This window comes from Suricata suricatta, chromosome 17, assembly GCF_006229205.1.
Source record: "Suricata suricatta isolate VVHF042 chromosome 17, meerkat_22Aug2017_6uvM2_HiC, whole genome shotgun sequence".
NCBI lineage: Eukaryota > Metazoa > Chordata > Mammalia > Carnivora > Herpestidae > Suricata > Suricata suricatta.
This window is the reverse complement of record NC_043716.1, coordinates 16800924-16815274: the sequence shown is the minus strand read 5'-3', so window position 1 is coordinate 16815274 and position 14351 is coordinate 16800924. Positions and strand designations below refer to the sequence as shown.

The 14351-nt window shown below is 56.1% G+C and overlaps 2 protein-coding genes across 5 annotated transcripts in view; one reads left to right on the top strand and one right to left on the bottom strand.

The window, feature by feature from the left end:
- Positions 1–5760, top strand: part of TRAF4 (TNF receptor associated factor 4) — a 6311-nt gene extending 551 nt beyond the window's left edge. The window contains exons 2-8 of the mRNA XM_029928930.1: positions 7–128; positions 3013–3064; positions 3653–3757; positions 3841–4002; positions 4091–4252; positions 4350–4505; positions 4784–5760. Of these exons, the coding sequence (XP_029784790.1) occupies positions 7–128; positions 3013–3064; positions 3653–3757; positions 3841–4002; positions 4091–4252; positions 4350–4505; positions 4784–5416 (1392 nt within the window). The 3' untranslated portion in view covers positions 5417–5760. The remainder of the gene's footprint in view (positions 1–6; positions 129–3012; positions 3065–3652; positions 3758–3840; positions 4003–4090; positions 4253–4349; positions 4506–4783) is intronic.
- Positions 5761–8091: 2331 nt separating this feature from the next.
- The window catches only part of FAM222B (family with sequence similarity 222 member B), a 72458-nt gene continuing 66198 nt past the window's right edge, over positions 8092–14351 (bottom strand). For all 4 annotated transcript variants that reach the window (XM_029928219.1, XM_029928222.1, XM_029928220.1 and 1 more), the window contains exon 3: positions 8092–11976. In XM_029928219.1, the coding sequence (XP_029784079.1) occupies positions 10370–11976 (1607 nt within the window). In that variant the 3' untranslated portion in view covers positions 8092–10369. The remainder of the gene's footprint in view (positions 11977–14351) is intronic.

Genomic DNA, 14351 nt, shown 5'->3' with positions numbered 1-14351 from the left:
TACAAGTTCCTGGAGAAGCCCAAGCGGCGGCTGCTGTGCCCGCTGTGCGGGAAACCCATGCGCGAGCCTGTGCAGGTTTCTACCTGCGGCCACCGCTTCTGCGACACCTGCCTGCAGGAGTTCCTCAGGTGCGGGACGGGGGTAGCGGGGAACGGCCGGTGGCGACGGCCTGGGGGAACGACGCATGGGGAGGGGCCCGGGCCGGAGGCACGCCGGGCCTTTGTCTGCGCCGCGGCTCCGTGTCCTCAGGGGCGCCCGCCGTGACGTCACGGGGAGGCGGTGACGTCAGGCCCCGAGGGAGGACCCCCCCCCCAAGCACTGACCCGGAGGGGCCCAGGGCCCACAGGCTCCCTAGCCTGCGGGGTGGGGGTGGGAGAATACGCCCTTCCTGACCTGTGGCCGGCCCTCCCCCCCTCACCTGAAAGCTGGAGCGGCCTCATCCTTGGACTTTGAATCCTTACGGGAAGAGGAGGACAGAACCCTCCGTCCCGCGCAGTACCTTAAGCCTCCGGAGTTTCCGCCCATCTAACCCCTTCTGGTTCTAACAATCCGAGGACGGCAGCTATTGTTCTCCCATTTCACAGATGATGAAACTAGAGATTCAAAGAAAGGCTGCGACTTGCCCACGGTCACAGTTACTTAAAGGCTTAACTGGGATTTCAGCCCGGGCTGCCTCTGGTCGCACAAGAGTGGGAGGACTGTGACGCTACAGATCGCCCCTGAAGCAGAGGAACCCCTTGGGTGTCCCTCCTTGCCCTTGGGGATCTTGACTACGCGGGTGGTCTATAAATCATCAGGGAGAGGGTCGTAACCTGAGTGTTACTGAAGCAGGTGACCCCTTGGCCCTGGGGCATTTGTTGAGTTAGGGGCACCCTGCGGTGTTCTGCGTCTAACGCCTTTGCTGGAAACTGCTCAAGCCAGGTGTGCGGAGGCAAGATGAGGGAGCCCTCATTCCTGGGGAGGTCATGCCCCAAGAGCACAGGGAAAAGCTAGGTCAGCCACTGACTGCCTCCTGTCTGGAGGCTGTTAGCTGAGGGGTGCTAGGGGTGCAGGCAGGAACGCGTCTGGGGCTCCTGTTTTCAGTGCTACTCCCCTCCCTCTCTCAGCCCTCCGCAGCCCCTCGCTGGCAGAAATCTCAGCAGGCCCTTTGTTTTCCGTTCCCCGCAGCCCGGGCCGGCTCCTGCCCTCACATATGCTCCTGCAGGAGCTGCTGTGCTGCCCCCTCCTCCTTTTCCCTCAGCCTCCTCGGTCCTCCCTCCTCCCTTCAGTGTACACACATACTCCCCTACAGACACACAGTCCCATTGTCTTCCGCGGTGCCCTTCCCCGGCCCTCTGGTTTCCAGATGAGGCCAGCTGAGCCCCCGCCCCCACTCGCAGCTGACCCACCCTGACTGCCTTGGAGGGGGGCGGCTGTCAGGCCGTTTCCCTCCACCTCCTCCTCTGCCCCTCTCCCCAGCTTCTGCCCCTCCCCCTCCCGGAAATCCCCTCTTCCTCTCCCACAGCCCCCGCCCCCCATCCTGTTTTCTCCCCTGGGCCTGGGCCTCCACTGCACCGCCTGGAGCAGTCTTGGCCCCGGGTTCCCCCACCCCACCCCCCCAGAGCCCAAGCGGTGCAGCTGAGGCGCCGGAAGAAAAGAAGTGGTTGTGCAGGCTCTGTCCCTCACCACCACTCCCTGTCCTACAAGCACGGGTGTCCATAGCCCCCATAGAACCTTTGTCCCGGCCGGGCCCCAAGCTGCTCAGGCTAATCTGCCTGAAGCCTGGGGACTTGCCTTAGTCCCCTCCCTGTCTCCAAAACCACCAAATCAGCACATTCCTGAAGGAGCCAGGCAGACCCCTCCCCCATGGCCCACCCCTCTTTCCCCATTCCTGCCAGGGCTATTACTCAGGTCTGTCCAGGAAGGCTGGTTGCCCTGTGGGCATGGGCACACCTCTTCAGTGCCTGGACATGTATCGTTCTTGGCATTGGCATCATGGCCAAGTGGTGGTAGTGGGGTCAGGGGAGACGGGTGCTAGAAATCCTTTGGGCAGCTGGGGCATGAACTGCCGAGGTCCTACAGGATACCATCATGGACCGGGCTGCCATGTGGCTTCTGCTTCCGCCTTGATCTCTGCCTCCCACCTACCTGACTCAGACCTGCGGGGAATGCCATGCCTGAGGGCCTTCAGCCCTACTGAGTGAGCCCTGGGCTCTGCTCAGGCCCTGCCAGGTGTGTGTGACTGATCCTGGCTGGGGTCAGCAAGGACATGTCGATAGAAGAAGGCGTGTGAACAGGTTCATTGATGCAGGGTCAAAAAGCTTTCAAGTGCATGCCCTGCAGTGACCATAGGTTTGGCTGTGCTTGCCTGGGCAGTTTTTCTTGCGCCAGCCTCTCTTCTGTGTTGTGGTGTAGTAGAATCTGTGAGCTGGGGAATCCGACAGGTATCATCCAGGTGCTGCTCCACCCGTGAGTCTCAGTTCTTTGATCTGCAAAATGGGACCATGCAGCCCCTTGGCAGAGGCAGGCGGTTAGGGCTGGATGGGAGTGTAAACAGTGCCTTAGAGTGCGGCTCTCCTCCTCTTTGCTTTAGGAGGCACACCCTCATGGGAGGAGGGAAGGGATGGGGTAAAGTGGCCCCAAGCTGACCTTTGCCCTGGGTTCTTGGACAAGAACCCTGATGGGGGCTGGGCAGCCCTGGCACTTAATCTCAGTGCTTTCCGCCACGCCCCCCCCCCCCAGCCCCCCAGCCAGTGAAAACTTAACAGGGTGGAGGGCCTGGTGTCCTTTTCCTCTCCCAGTCCAGCTGCCCTCCTGGGGGGAGGGGTACCAGCTGCCACCTGTTGGCCAAATGCTGTCTGAGACAGCTGCCTGCCTCTGCGGGGCCCATAACCCTCTCCCCAGGACAAGAGCTAGGATCTCCTGGGGTCTGCTGGAGAACAGGCCTAGTGAGAGAGGGAGGCTGCCCTGGTTGAGGGGTGGGACCAGGGTTCCCATAGCTGGAGCCTGACTCTGTCCCCTCCCACTTCACAGTGAAGGAGTCTTCAAATGCCCTGAGGACCAACTTCCTCTGGATTATGCCAAGGTGAGTCCACAGTGCTAGGAGGGGGCCCCGGTTATAGGCTTTTGCCCTTGGTGGCGGCTGGAGCTGTTGGCAGCCAGTTTGGCTTAGGGCCAATGTCAACCCTGTACCGTGGAATCATGTGCCCCCACAAATGTGGCCCCTTCCCTCCCACCAGGCCGGTTTGCAAATGAGGCCAGTGTTTGCCCTGGAGGGCAGGCACAATGCCCAGCCTGTGGGGGTGTACAGAGCGGCTCTGTGCTCACAAGACGTGCTCCCCTCCCCTTTGGGTGGCAAGCCAGACCCCTGGCTGGGGGCCAGGACCCCTCTACCAGGAGGAAGGAAGCAGAGGATCGGGAGGCTGCCTGGAACTGAGCAGGCTGATTGTTTGTCACTCCAAAGGGAGTGTCCTGTGCAGGGGTGTTGGGGACCCTGGTATCCAGCTTTGGAGCAGATACCTGCTCTGCCTTCCATCCCCTGGCACAGAGGGGACTGTAGCTCAAGAGAAGCTGTCACTGACTCTGAGGTGGAGCTGTCCTGTTTGGGGGCAGAGGGGGTGGAAACAGCATGGTAGCGGGCTTGACCCTGTTCCGTTCCTCCCCATCTACCCAGATCTACCCAGACCCAGAGCTGGAGGTACAGGTTTTGGGGCTGCCCATCCGCTGCATCCACAGTGAGGAGGGCTGCCGCTGGAGTGGGCCGCTGCGCCACCTACAGGTGAGTCTCTGGTGGGAGGGATGGGACTACCCTTTTCTTGGCAGGCACTGACTGTCTTGCTTCCCTCCCCACCTCCTCTGCAGAGCCACCTGAACACCTGCAGCTTCAATGTAATCCCCTGCCCCAATCGCTGCCCCACCAAGCTGAGCCGCCGGGACCTGCCTGCACACTTGCAGCACGATTGCCCCAAGCGGCGCCTCAAGTGCGAGTTTTGTGGCTGTGACTTCAGTGGGGAGGCCTTTGAGGTGGGTGGGACCGGCAGAGGGCAGAGAGTGAGTGGGGCACCTGGTGGCCCAAAGATCCCCTAAATCGGCCTCTCTGGCATTTCCACAGAGCCACGAGGGTGTATGCCCCCAAGAGAGTGTGTACTGTGAGAACAAGTGTGGTGCCCGCATGATGCGGCGCCTGCTGGCCCAGCATGCCACCTCTGAGTGCCCCAAGCGCACCCAGCCTTGCACCTACTGCACCAAGGAGTTCGTCTTTGACACCATCCAGGTGAGGCCCTCCCGGAGCTGCGGGCTGTGGGGCAGGTGGCAGGGAAGGGATGGGGGTCCGCCTACTGACAGCTGTCTCTCTGCCCCTGTGGCCATAGAGCCACCAGTACCAGTGCCCGAGGTTGCCTGTGCCCTGCCCCAACCAGTGTGGCGTGGGCACGGTGGCTCGGGAGGACCTGCCTAGCCATCTGAAGGAGAGCTGTAGCACCGCCCTGGTGCTTTGCCCGTTCAAAGACTCTGGCTGCAAACACAGGGTGAGACACCCCTCGTCTGCCCTGTCCTCCCCTTCTTGGTCCTTGAAGGCTCAGATGGAGACCAGGCCTTGCTGGTCCTACCTCGCTGCTCTGAAGCCTTCAGTCCTTCCTTCTGCTGGCCAGCAGCGGCCTCCTAAGTGTCCTCTACCGTCCCCGGTCCGAGCTGGGTGCCTGCAGTCCCGTCCCTACTCCCCCCCACCCCCCGTCTCCCCTGGGCTTGCCCCTACCGATGACTGTTCTCCCTCCCTTCCCCCGTGGCTGTGGGGCTTTGCCAACAGTGCCCCAAGCTGGCGATGGCCCGGCATGTGGAGGAGAGCGTGAAGCCGCACCTGGCCATGATGTGTGCCCTGGTGAGCCGGCAGCGGCAGGAGCTGCAGGAGCTGCGGCGAGAGCTGGAGGAGCTGTCGGTGGGCAGCGACGGCGTGCTCATCTGGAAGATCGGCAGCTACGGGCGGCGGCTCCAGGAGGCCAAAGCGAAGCCCAACCTGGAGTGCTTCAGCCCGGCCTTCTATACACACAAGTACGGCTACAAGTTGCAGGTGTCTGCGTTCCTCAATGGCAATGGCAGCGGTGAGGGCACACACCTCTCGCTCTACATTCGCGTGCTGCCGGGTGCCTTTGACAATCTCCTTGAGTGGCCGTTTGCCCGCCGTGTCACCTTCTCCCTGCTGGATCAGAGCGACCCTGGGCTGGCTAAGCCACAGCATGTCACTGAGACCTTTCACCCTGACCCAAACTGGAAGAATTTCCAAAAACCAGGCACTTGGCGGGGCTCCCTGGATGAGAGTTCTCTGGGCTTCGGTTACCCCAAGTTCATCTCCCACCAGGATATCCGCAAGCGAAACTACGTACGGGATGATGCCGTCTTCATCCGTGCCTCTGTCGAATTGCCCCGAAAGATCCTCAGCTGAGTGCAGACGGGGCTGCAGGAGAAAGGGGGGGGGGGGTGGAGCATGACCTCAGCCAGGAATGGGCTGAACCTGGAGAAGGGGCCGGACCCCCTTTCAGCTGCTTCTGCTGCCCAGGTTCTGTTCCCCTGTGCCCCCTCCCCTCTTCCTTACCACCCTCAGGTGCCTCCTATTGGTGCTTCAGCCCTGGCCCCTGGGGGGAGCAGGTCTTGGGGTCATCAAGGGCTTGGAAAAAGTGATCCCAGGGCCTGTGTCCTCTCCTGGGCAGGGAAGACATGCCTTGGTGCCGGCCACACTCTACCCGGGACTGAGGCACCTGCTGGTGCTATGTCCCAAGAGCCATATGGGGGGGGGGGGGGGGGGGGGGGGGTGGGAATTGGGAATGTGAGGGGTAGTTCACAGAATCTGTCTTGAGATCTGATTTTTTTGTCCCCTTTCCCCAGCTGTGCCCCCTCTGGTTATTTATTTACTTAGTGCCAGGAGGGCAAGGCAGGGGATCCCTGGTTTTTAATAAATCCTGAAATGTATTTATTAACTTGGTTCCAGCCTGACTTATCTGGGATGGTGAGGGCCCTGGAAGGCTGGGCCTGACTGTGGAGGCATAGGGCCAATGTCTGGGTGCCTGGGTGCTGCTTAACACTCTCCGCTGCTGGATCGCCCTCTGGCGGACGACAAGGAAACTGCACAAAGCTTTGTGCACAAGCCAGTTGCTTGCCACTACGTCTGGTGGTTAAGTGGGGGGAGTTGCAGGTTCTGAACGTTGTATAAGCCTGTAGTCTTTGATCCATACTCCACTGAAGACTACATACTGCTTTTGCCCCCAGGCAAGTCCTATCTTAATGATAATAGCTCTCCTGTAGCAGACACTGCTAAGGACAAATATCCGTTATTTCGTTTAATGCAACAGGCAAATGAAATCACTTGTCACCATCCTTAAAAGGACCCGTCTCAGTCGTCTGTAGTGAAGATTTAGTGAAATGATGCTTGTTCCAGGGCAAAACGTGCTCGACAGAATGTTAATCCAACTCCAAAGCCCAGCCCATACCCAGGGACTAAGCTGAGCCAAGGGACTTTTGAAGTGTATTTGGATTTTCTCATCCATATTCATTTATTTTTCATACAGCCCTCCATGAGTGCCTGTTTACTATAAAACAGAGGTGTGAACTGACTTAGTGATAATTTCAGCTGGTTTGGGGCAGGGCCTGGCTTCTGTTTTAAGCTCTAGCAATTCCTAGGAGTAAAGCTCTTCAATAATGGCAGTAGAATTGGGTTTGGATCCTTGCTGTGCTTACTTTCTGGCTCGCTGCTTAGCTACATGGGGCACCGTTACTCTCACTGGCAAAATGAAAGTAATCCTGTTCACCTAGACTTGTAAATTACAATGAATCACCATAAAGTCCCTTATTCTCCTTGCCAGGCCCTGTGAAGAGGCCCAGGGTATGGCAACTCTTATCTAGTAAGGAGAGGGTTCAAGGGTGGTAGTGTTTGCCTTCTCCACTCTCCCACACACAGGTTGAGGTGAAAAGACCCTGTATCCGGTGACAGGGAAAGACACAGTCAGCCAGCCAGCCTGAGGAACTAACCAGCTCTGCCTTCAAAAGGTCCAATTCACTGATCTAGGGGGAGATGGGGCCCTCGCTGCCTGGCTGGGAAAGACAGCCCCTTCTCCAGACAAGCCATCTTGGCCTGGAAGCCGGCAGGGAAAACCATAGGTCACCAGGGGCTCTAGCAATTGCCTTCTCTTGAGCTCCTGCGATAGGTAATAGGTGACCCAGCATCAGCTTTCCAAGAGAAGTTGGACATTCTCAGCCAAGTTGGGGCTCCCTCTGCCGGCAGGACCGCGCCACTGTGCCACTCCAGGGGCACACTGGGAAAGCGGGATGGTGCCTCCTGGAATTACCCCCACACCCAGGCCTAGACCTCATTCCAGTGCTGCTGCAGACAGAACTGCTATGTGGAACTCGGGCCAGGTTTTGCATCAAAACCTGAGGTGCTGGTCTCCCCGAGCACCTGCCCAAAGTGGCCAGGCAGAGGGGGGCTCACTGGTCTGCTTAGAGCTGCATGGCCTTAGGCTGACAGGCTGGTATGTGACCCAGGTAGGTGGCTTTCTCCCACAGGGATGGCTTGAGGCTTAAAGGGGACAAGGTCACCTTGTATGGGCGAGACAGAGAAGGGCCTGCTCCGAAGGGAACTGTGCTTTCAAGTCCATCAGTACCCCGAGGGGCCACTTTTCCTGTTAGAGATTACAGCACCTATTACTTCCACCTGTCAAAGGCCCTCAGCAATTCCAAGGTGGTGGAGGTGGGAGAAGGGGAGGGAGGGACACTTTAGTCTTCAATGGGCTCTTCAGCAAACCAGATCCTGGTTTTCCAGTAGTCCTGGGAGTAAAAGTGGCAGCACCTGGAGCCTGCAGAGCAGGGCAGGAAACCACGTTTTCCCACCGATCCCAGCATGCCCCAGGCGCCCTCCTAGGTGAGGCCCCCACGTGCCGGCTTCCCAATCACCACGGCAGCTGGTCAGGGATAACCGACTGGGTGGACTTCTGAGTGGGACCGACACTCTAAGGGCTCCCCTCCTAAAACCGAGGACTCGCTTCGCTTCTGGAAAGGAGACGTGTTAGGAGTCATTACAAGAAAAGTCACCTCAAACATTCACAGCATTCAACGAATAGGACAAAATCAGGTGAGGTTTTTCTTTTTACTGGTTTATAATAATCTTAAAAACCCCATCACACCCATAAACCACCACAGGTGAGCAGATGAGGGAGCTGGAGAATGACTGCTACAGTATGTGGACAGTGCAGGGAATCCGGGTACTCCCTAGGGGCAGTGTGGGATGGAGGCCCTGGCTTGGACCCTTTATTGCTGGTTGGGGGTTGGCTGGCAGAGGAGGGAGAGGGGCTCAGGGTGAACTAGGAAACATCTCACACCAAAGGCAAGGGCAATTGGGGGGGCACAGGGAGGGATCACAGTACATTTTTCCATGCAGACTAGGGGTGGGAGAGCTTCAGAGATTTGCACCCCTACACAGGAAGAGATTTGAGGGTTTGAGGTTTGATTTAAAGCCCCCAAGTTGGTGTCTGGTCCAATTTCCTAAGATGGCAGCTCACCTTTCGGGGAGAGGCATTGGAATAACTTAACAGCAAAAATATCTGGTTTGGAGATCAAGCAAGGGATACAGGGAGACGGTAGTGCTCTCTGACTCCGAGGAGTGAGAACCGGAAGGGGCCCTGGGTGAGCCGGTGGTGGTCAAGCCTTGGAGGGCGCTGCACCAGAAGCTGCAGGTGCTCCTGAGAGCTCAGGGACAGGGAGGTACCAGTGTTCACAGACAGCAGGAAAACAATCAGGAAAATAACTTAGGACTTCATGTTGCTATCATTTGGCGTAACACAATCAGGCTTTTTTTTTTCTTTCTTTTTTTAAATATAAGGCAACTTGCCAACACATAATTTAAAAACTGGTCTTCAGTCACATTGCTTCAGATCACTAGAGAATTTCTGGCTAAAGAACAGTGGATAGTATAGTAAACAAAACCCCAAATCTTAAATAAGAACATCAGCTCACATTCCCCAGAGACAAGGAGAAAGGTAAGGGCTTATTTGGTTTAAAAAAAAAAAAAAAAAAAAAAAAGGCAGAGCCCAACTTTAACAGAAGGGTGCAAAAAATTACAAAACATGATCTAAATTTAAAGTTACAGAAAAGTTTTAAATTTCTAGCCAACTAATTGCCACTTGGGAATGAAACACGTGGAGCATGGGGTGGAGGATGGGCACGTGAAGGATGGGTGCGGGCAGGAGGGGCTGCTTCCAATGTGGGTCCGCCTCCAGCTGTTAGAACCATGCTCATTTGGTAAAGGAAGAATTCAAAGAGCTTAAGGCTTTGTGTTTCTTTCTTTCTTTCTTCATTAAACTGAGGGGCCGCAAAAGGAGGTGATTAGAGGGAGAATGTACCTGTGGGGCCGCTCACACAATGCTACTCACACCCACACTGCATTCGTACAGAAACAGGACATTTAAAACTTACAGTGTAGAGCAATACTCTTAGCCAGTGTAGAGAACCAAATGCATTTTAACTTTTTTTTTTGGTGTTTTTAATTCCGAACTCCAATGTGATCATCCTTTACCTACCTAATTCCTCAAGATCCTATTTTGTTTTGTTTTGCTTGTGTTCTTGGAGGGGTGTGGAGGATGGGAGCGGCAAGTGAGTCGGCACAGAGAGACGAGTGAGAAAGGGATCTTGGATGTACTGGAAGGTCACTACCTTTCTCTAGGGCTGGAAAGGGGTGTCAGGAACTAAGATACCAACACAAAAGACATATTTTCTCCCCAGGTCTCAAGGCTATGGCCAAGTGCCTTTGGGGTGCCCTTGAGTGTATCAAGGACAAATGCAGTGGCTCTGGAGTCAATGCAGATGTAAAACAAAAGCCCTGAGGAATGGAGAGGGGTGGGAGAAGACTGGGTCAGTTTTTGACATCTTTGGGTGAATAAGGAATTAACTTCCAGAGCACTTGGGAAGTCTGGGTTCTTAGTCCCAAAGAGAGGCAGATAGGGAGAGGCCTAGCTTAAGGGGCTGGGCACCTACAGCCACCTCACCTAGGGTCCTTCCTTACCCACACCTCAGTCCTAAGGAAAATGGGCAGAGGTGCAAGAAGACAGGAGGTGGCTGGTGGGAAATAGCCAAGGTGGAGGGACTGATAGGCAGCAGAGAGAAAAGCCTGGAGTTGGGGTTAGGTCCTAACATAAACCCAGAAGTTGCTAGGGATGGTGGAGGGTGACGGTGAGGGCACAGGGGACCTCCCTCAGTCCTCAATTAGATCCCACCAAATTCCCTTTCGTAGACCTCTAAGAACAATCACATTGGAGCAGCGAAACTCTGAAACTATCCAATTACTCAAAAGTAAGTCTAAACCTAGGAGGGTGATGTATGATGTGTAGCTTGTGGAGGGCACCGGGCCTACCTATCTATACCCAGGATGCTGAATATGAAGATTTCGACTATCTGCGGGATCAGGGGCTCGGCTGCCAGGGGCTCGGTGGGCCTTGCTCAGCATGGCCAGGCTCTGTTCTCGAAAGCAGGCCTGTTGGAAATCCCCACTTAGGTAATCCACCGTCTGCATCAAGCTGTTCTGGCTTGCCACTGGGCCGCCCCCGGTCCCCGCTCGGTAGTGGGCCCCAGCAGCCGTCCCACAGTCAAGGGGTGCACCCGTGGGCTGCCCACCGTGGAACGGCATGGCGAGGTCCTGAGACCCCGAGCTGTCGCTATTGGGAGTGGGCAGAATGTTGTTCCACAGGGGTTGGAAGTAGTGACCGTTGGGGTAGGCCAGTGGGGCTGCCAGGCCGTTGACAGGTGGGGACGGGGTTGGCTTCTCCAGGGGTGGCTTCAGATGGAAGGACTGTGCCAAGCAGAGTTCCTGCGGGTAGGCAGGGGCCTTGCCCACAAAGCCAGGCCCTGCCAACTCGCGTCCTGCTGCGTGCTTGCCTGTCAGGCCAGGGGCCGGCGTCCCGCCGGCCTCACTGCACATCTGTTGTAGGTGGGCCAGCTGGTGCTGGTTCCAGGCGACTGGCTTGAGGTCGCTAGGGTAGCCAGCGGGGGCTCGAGAGATGCCCGTGGGCAGGTTGACAGGGCCTGTGGCAGGCAACGCGGCTGTGGCCGCGTGAGTGTGCTCCATGGGATTGACCACACATGAAGGCATTGGTGTGGGGACGCTGTGGGTCGACACCCGGGTGCTTGCATTGATGAGCAGACTGCGACTAATGGGGCTGGGGTTGGCGATCTGGCCCTCACACACTGAGGTAGTGCTGATGCCTGCCCTCGTCTGGCAAAACTGGTTGATCTGGTGCACGATGCTGCTCAGGTCCGGGGGCTGGCTGTGCTGCAGGGTGGCCGCCATTGAAAGGGGGATAGTTGAGGTAGACACGGTCACATTCGGGGGGGCATCTGAGTCTGGCATCTTCCGGCCTCCATGCAGCAAGGGATTTGGGGGGTGCTGGAGACCCTGGTGAGACAGGGCCTGAGGGTGGACCAAGCCCTGGGTTTGGGCCATGGGCTGAGGGTGGCCCAGGCCCTGAGGCTGCTGGAGGCTCTGAGGGTGGGACAGCGCCTGGGGTGGCGGGATACCCTGAGGGTGCTGCAGCGTCTGGGGAGGGGCATGGGCCAGGGTCTGTGCATGCTGCAGGGCCTGCTGGCGGGCCAGAGCCTGGGCCTGGGGGTGGGCTAAAGTGCTGGGTGCCACAGTAGCATAGGGCGCCACTGGGGGGTTCATGATGGCCTCAGGGAGCAATCGGGCTCGGGTGCCGTCAAAGTCCTTGAGTATGCTTTTGGCTGGCACTTTGACAATGGCAAGCAGGCCTGCCTTGGTGGCTGCCTGAGTCGGGTAGGGGCTGTAGCGCTGGGCTGATGTGTCGAGGCCGTTCACAGTACGACGAACGTGTTTCCGCTGGGGAACCTTCACACTGTTGGGGAAGATTTTTATAGTCAGTGGGTTGTTTGCGACCTTCTTAGCATACGCGTCCAATTCGGCTGGGGTAGGATAGTGAGCAGCTCTCATTTTCTGTGTAGTGTCCCCTAGAGAGAGAGAAGGATAAGGAGAGCAAAGAAGGAGAGGGAGCTCATCAGTGCCAAGCCAATCAGCCCTTCTAGATTCCCCTCTTGAGGGCCTAGGGTGGAGTAGGGGCTAACGAAGTTAGACGTGGCCTCACTGAGCCCCCAAGTAACAAGCACTGCTAACGTTCAGTCAGCGCTCACAACTGGCCAGGCCTTGTGCCCAAGCGAAAGGCCATCTCAGTTGAATCCTCATTACTGCTTTGGAAGGCAGGTACTATCAGGAGTGTCCTTTATAAATGAGGCCACCAAAGATCAGAACAGCAGAGCAACTTTCAAAGTTCTGGATTTTGGAGAGCCTGAACCTGGCCAATTCTCACAGAAGTAACTGAAAGTTGCTTCTCTCTCCAAGTTCCTACCAGCCCATGCTGGCCTCGGCAGTGAAGGCTCTAAGCAGATGCCCTGGTAGAGAGGGCGCCTGGAGTGACTGCTCTTCGGTCTGCAGTGGCAGCGAGACAGCAGCTTTCTCTGGTGCCTTGGCAGCTGAGGCGCCATACCCACTAGGTGGGCATCCTGGCTCGGCCAACAGGATGCCTTTTTTTCAGAAGCAGAGGAATGAGCTGCCAAGATCCCTCCCCTAGCCTTATGTCACAAGTTCACGTTTGTTTACTGCTTACCCTCTGCCTGACTGGGTGAAGATCAAAAGACTTTATTTCCTCGTGGGGGGTGACAATAATGACAGGACAGCAGGGAGGGAATTGAGAAGAAAGGTTGCAGGGAATCTTTAAGTCCTGAGAGCCAAAAATAGTCTGTATTAGGCCCTTGTCAGCTGTGACTTTCCAAAATGAAAGAGGAAAAACCTGCCTTCCTTTGGATGCGCCGGAAATACCCACTCAATGCGCCTCATTAATGTTAACAGTTTCTTTGTTCCCATATCCAGGGACCGCCCAGCAGGGGGCTCCAGCGGGTGTTGGACTTCCAGTAAAAAAGGAAAAGGTTCCGAGAACAAGGAGCTCTTTAAGGATGCTAGGCTCCTGCAAAAGGTCTCAGCTCTGTTCTCCCTCTCTGAGGTAGGGTGTCTCCCATGTATACATAGAAGGTGCTTAATAAAGGCTTGCTAAGTACCCTCCCAGTCTGCCCCAGCAGAAGGAAGGGGCTTGGCGGGGAGCCTAGGCTCAGCGAGCTAACTCCCACCCTATTTCCTCCCCCTGCAGAAGGCAGCCAGGAACAGAGCAGGGAACAAGTTGATTAAATGCCCAGCTTGTGGCCTCAGCTGCCTTGGCCCAAGACGACTCCATTCAGTCATGTCAATGGGCAGCAACTACAAGAGAAGGGGGGCAAGGAGTGTGCCAGAAGGAAGAGGGCACAGCTGCCTTCCTTTGGTGGCATTGCTGGTTAGCCTGGCAGCAACTGCTTAGAAAAGGCTGCTCTTGGAGGCAGGAAAAGAGAGCTGATGTCCACAAGGCACAGAAATATTTGGTCCCGTGCTCACCAATGCAGAACTTAGCAAAGGAGCACAGAGAGGAAAAGAGCTGGGCTGTCAGGGGCAGTGCGCCTCCATGTAGCAGGGACGCCCACATGTTTAAGGTCTGCTTGATTAACTGTACAGACTAGACGCTCTGTCCACAAATGAAATGTCTGTAAGATGACTGATTTGCAGAAGGTCTTTTTAAAATTTTTATCTATTTATTCATTTATTTTATTTCTGAGAGAGAGAGAGCACGCGCGCATGCGTGAGCAAGGAAGGGTCAGAGAGAGAGGGAAATACATAATCTGAAGACAGCTGTCAGCACCTCTAAGCTGTTAGTTCGAACCCACGAACTGTGAGATCATGACCTGAGCCGAAGTTGGATGCTTAACCGACTGAGCCACCCAGGCGCCCCTGGAGAAGGTCTTAAAAGGATGAATCTGGGGGTGCCTGGGTGGTTCAGTCGGTTGAGCGTCTGGCTTCGGCTCAGGTCATGATCTCACAGTTTGTGAGTTTGAGCCCCACGTCGGGCTCTGTGTTGACAACTAGCTCAGAGCCTAGAGCCTGCTTCGGATTCTGTTGTCTCCCTCTCTCTCTCTCTGACCTTCCCCTGCTCGTGCTCTCTCTTTCTGTCTCTCAAAAATAAATTTAAAACATTAAAAAAATTAGGGGGAAAAAAAAGGATGAATCTGACAGTGACAATTGAGGGCAAGGAGGCGAGGGAGGCAGAGAGGCCCAGAAATCTTATGTTCACTAGGTAGTACTAGCTGGTGAGCAGAATCAAAGCCATGACAGCAGAGTCGGAGTTCTGCTTCTTACAAGCCACTGACCCTCAATGGTCTTCAGTCTCCATAAAGTGGGGCCTTTTTCTGACCCTTGTCACATTCTCCTGGACAAGAAAATACCAAAAAGTCTGGGATCACTGAGAGTC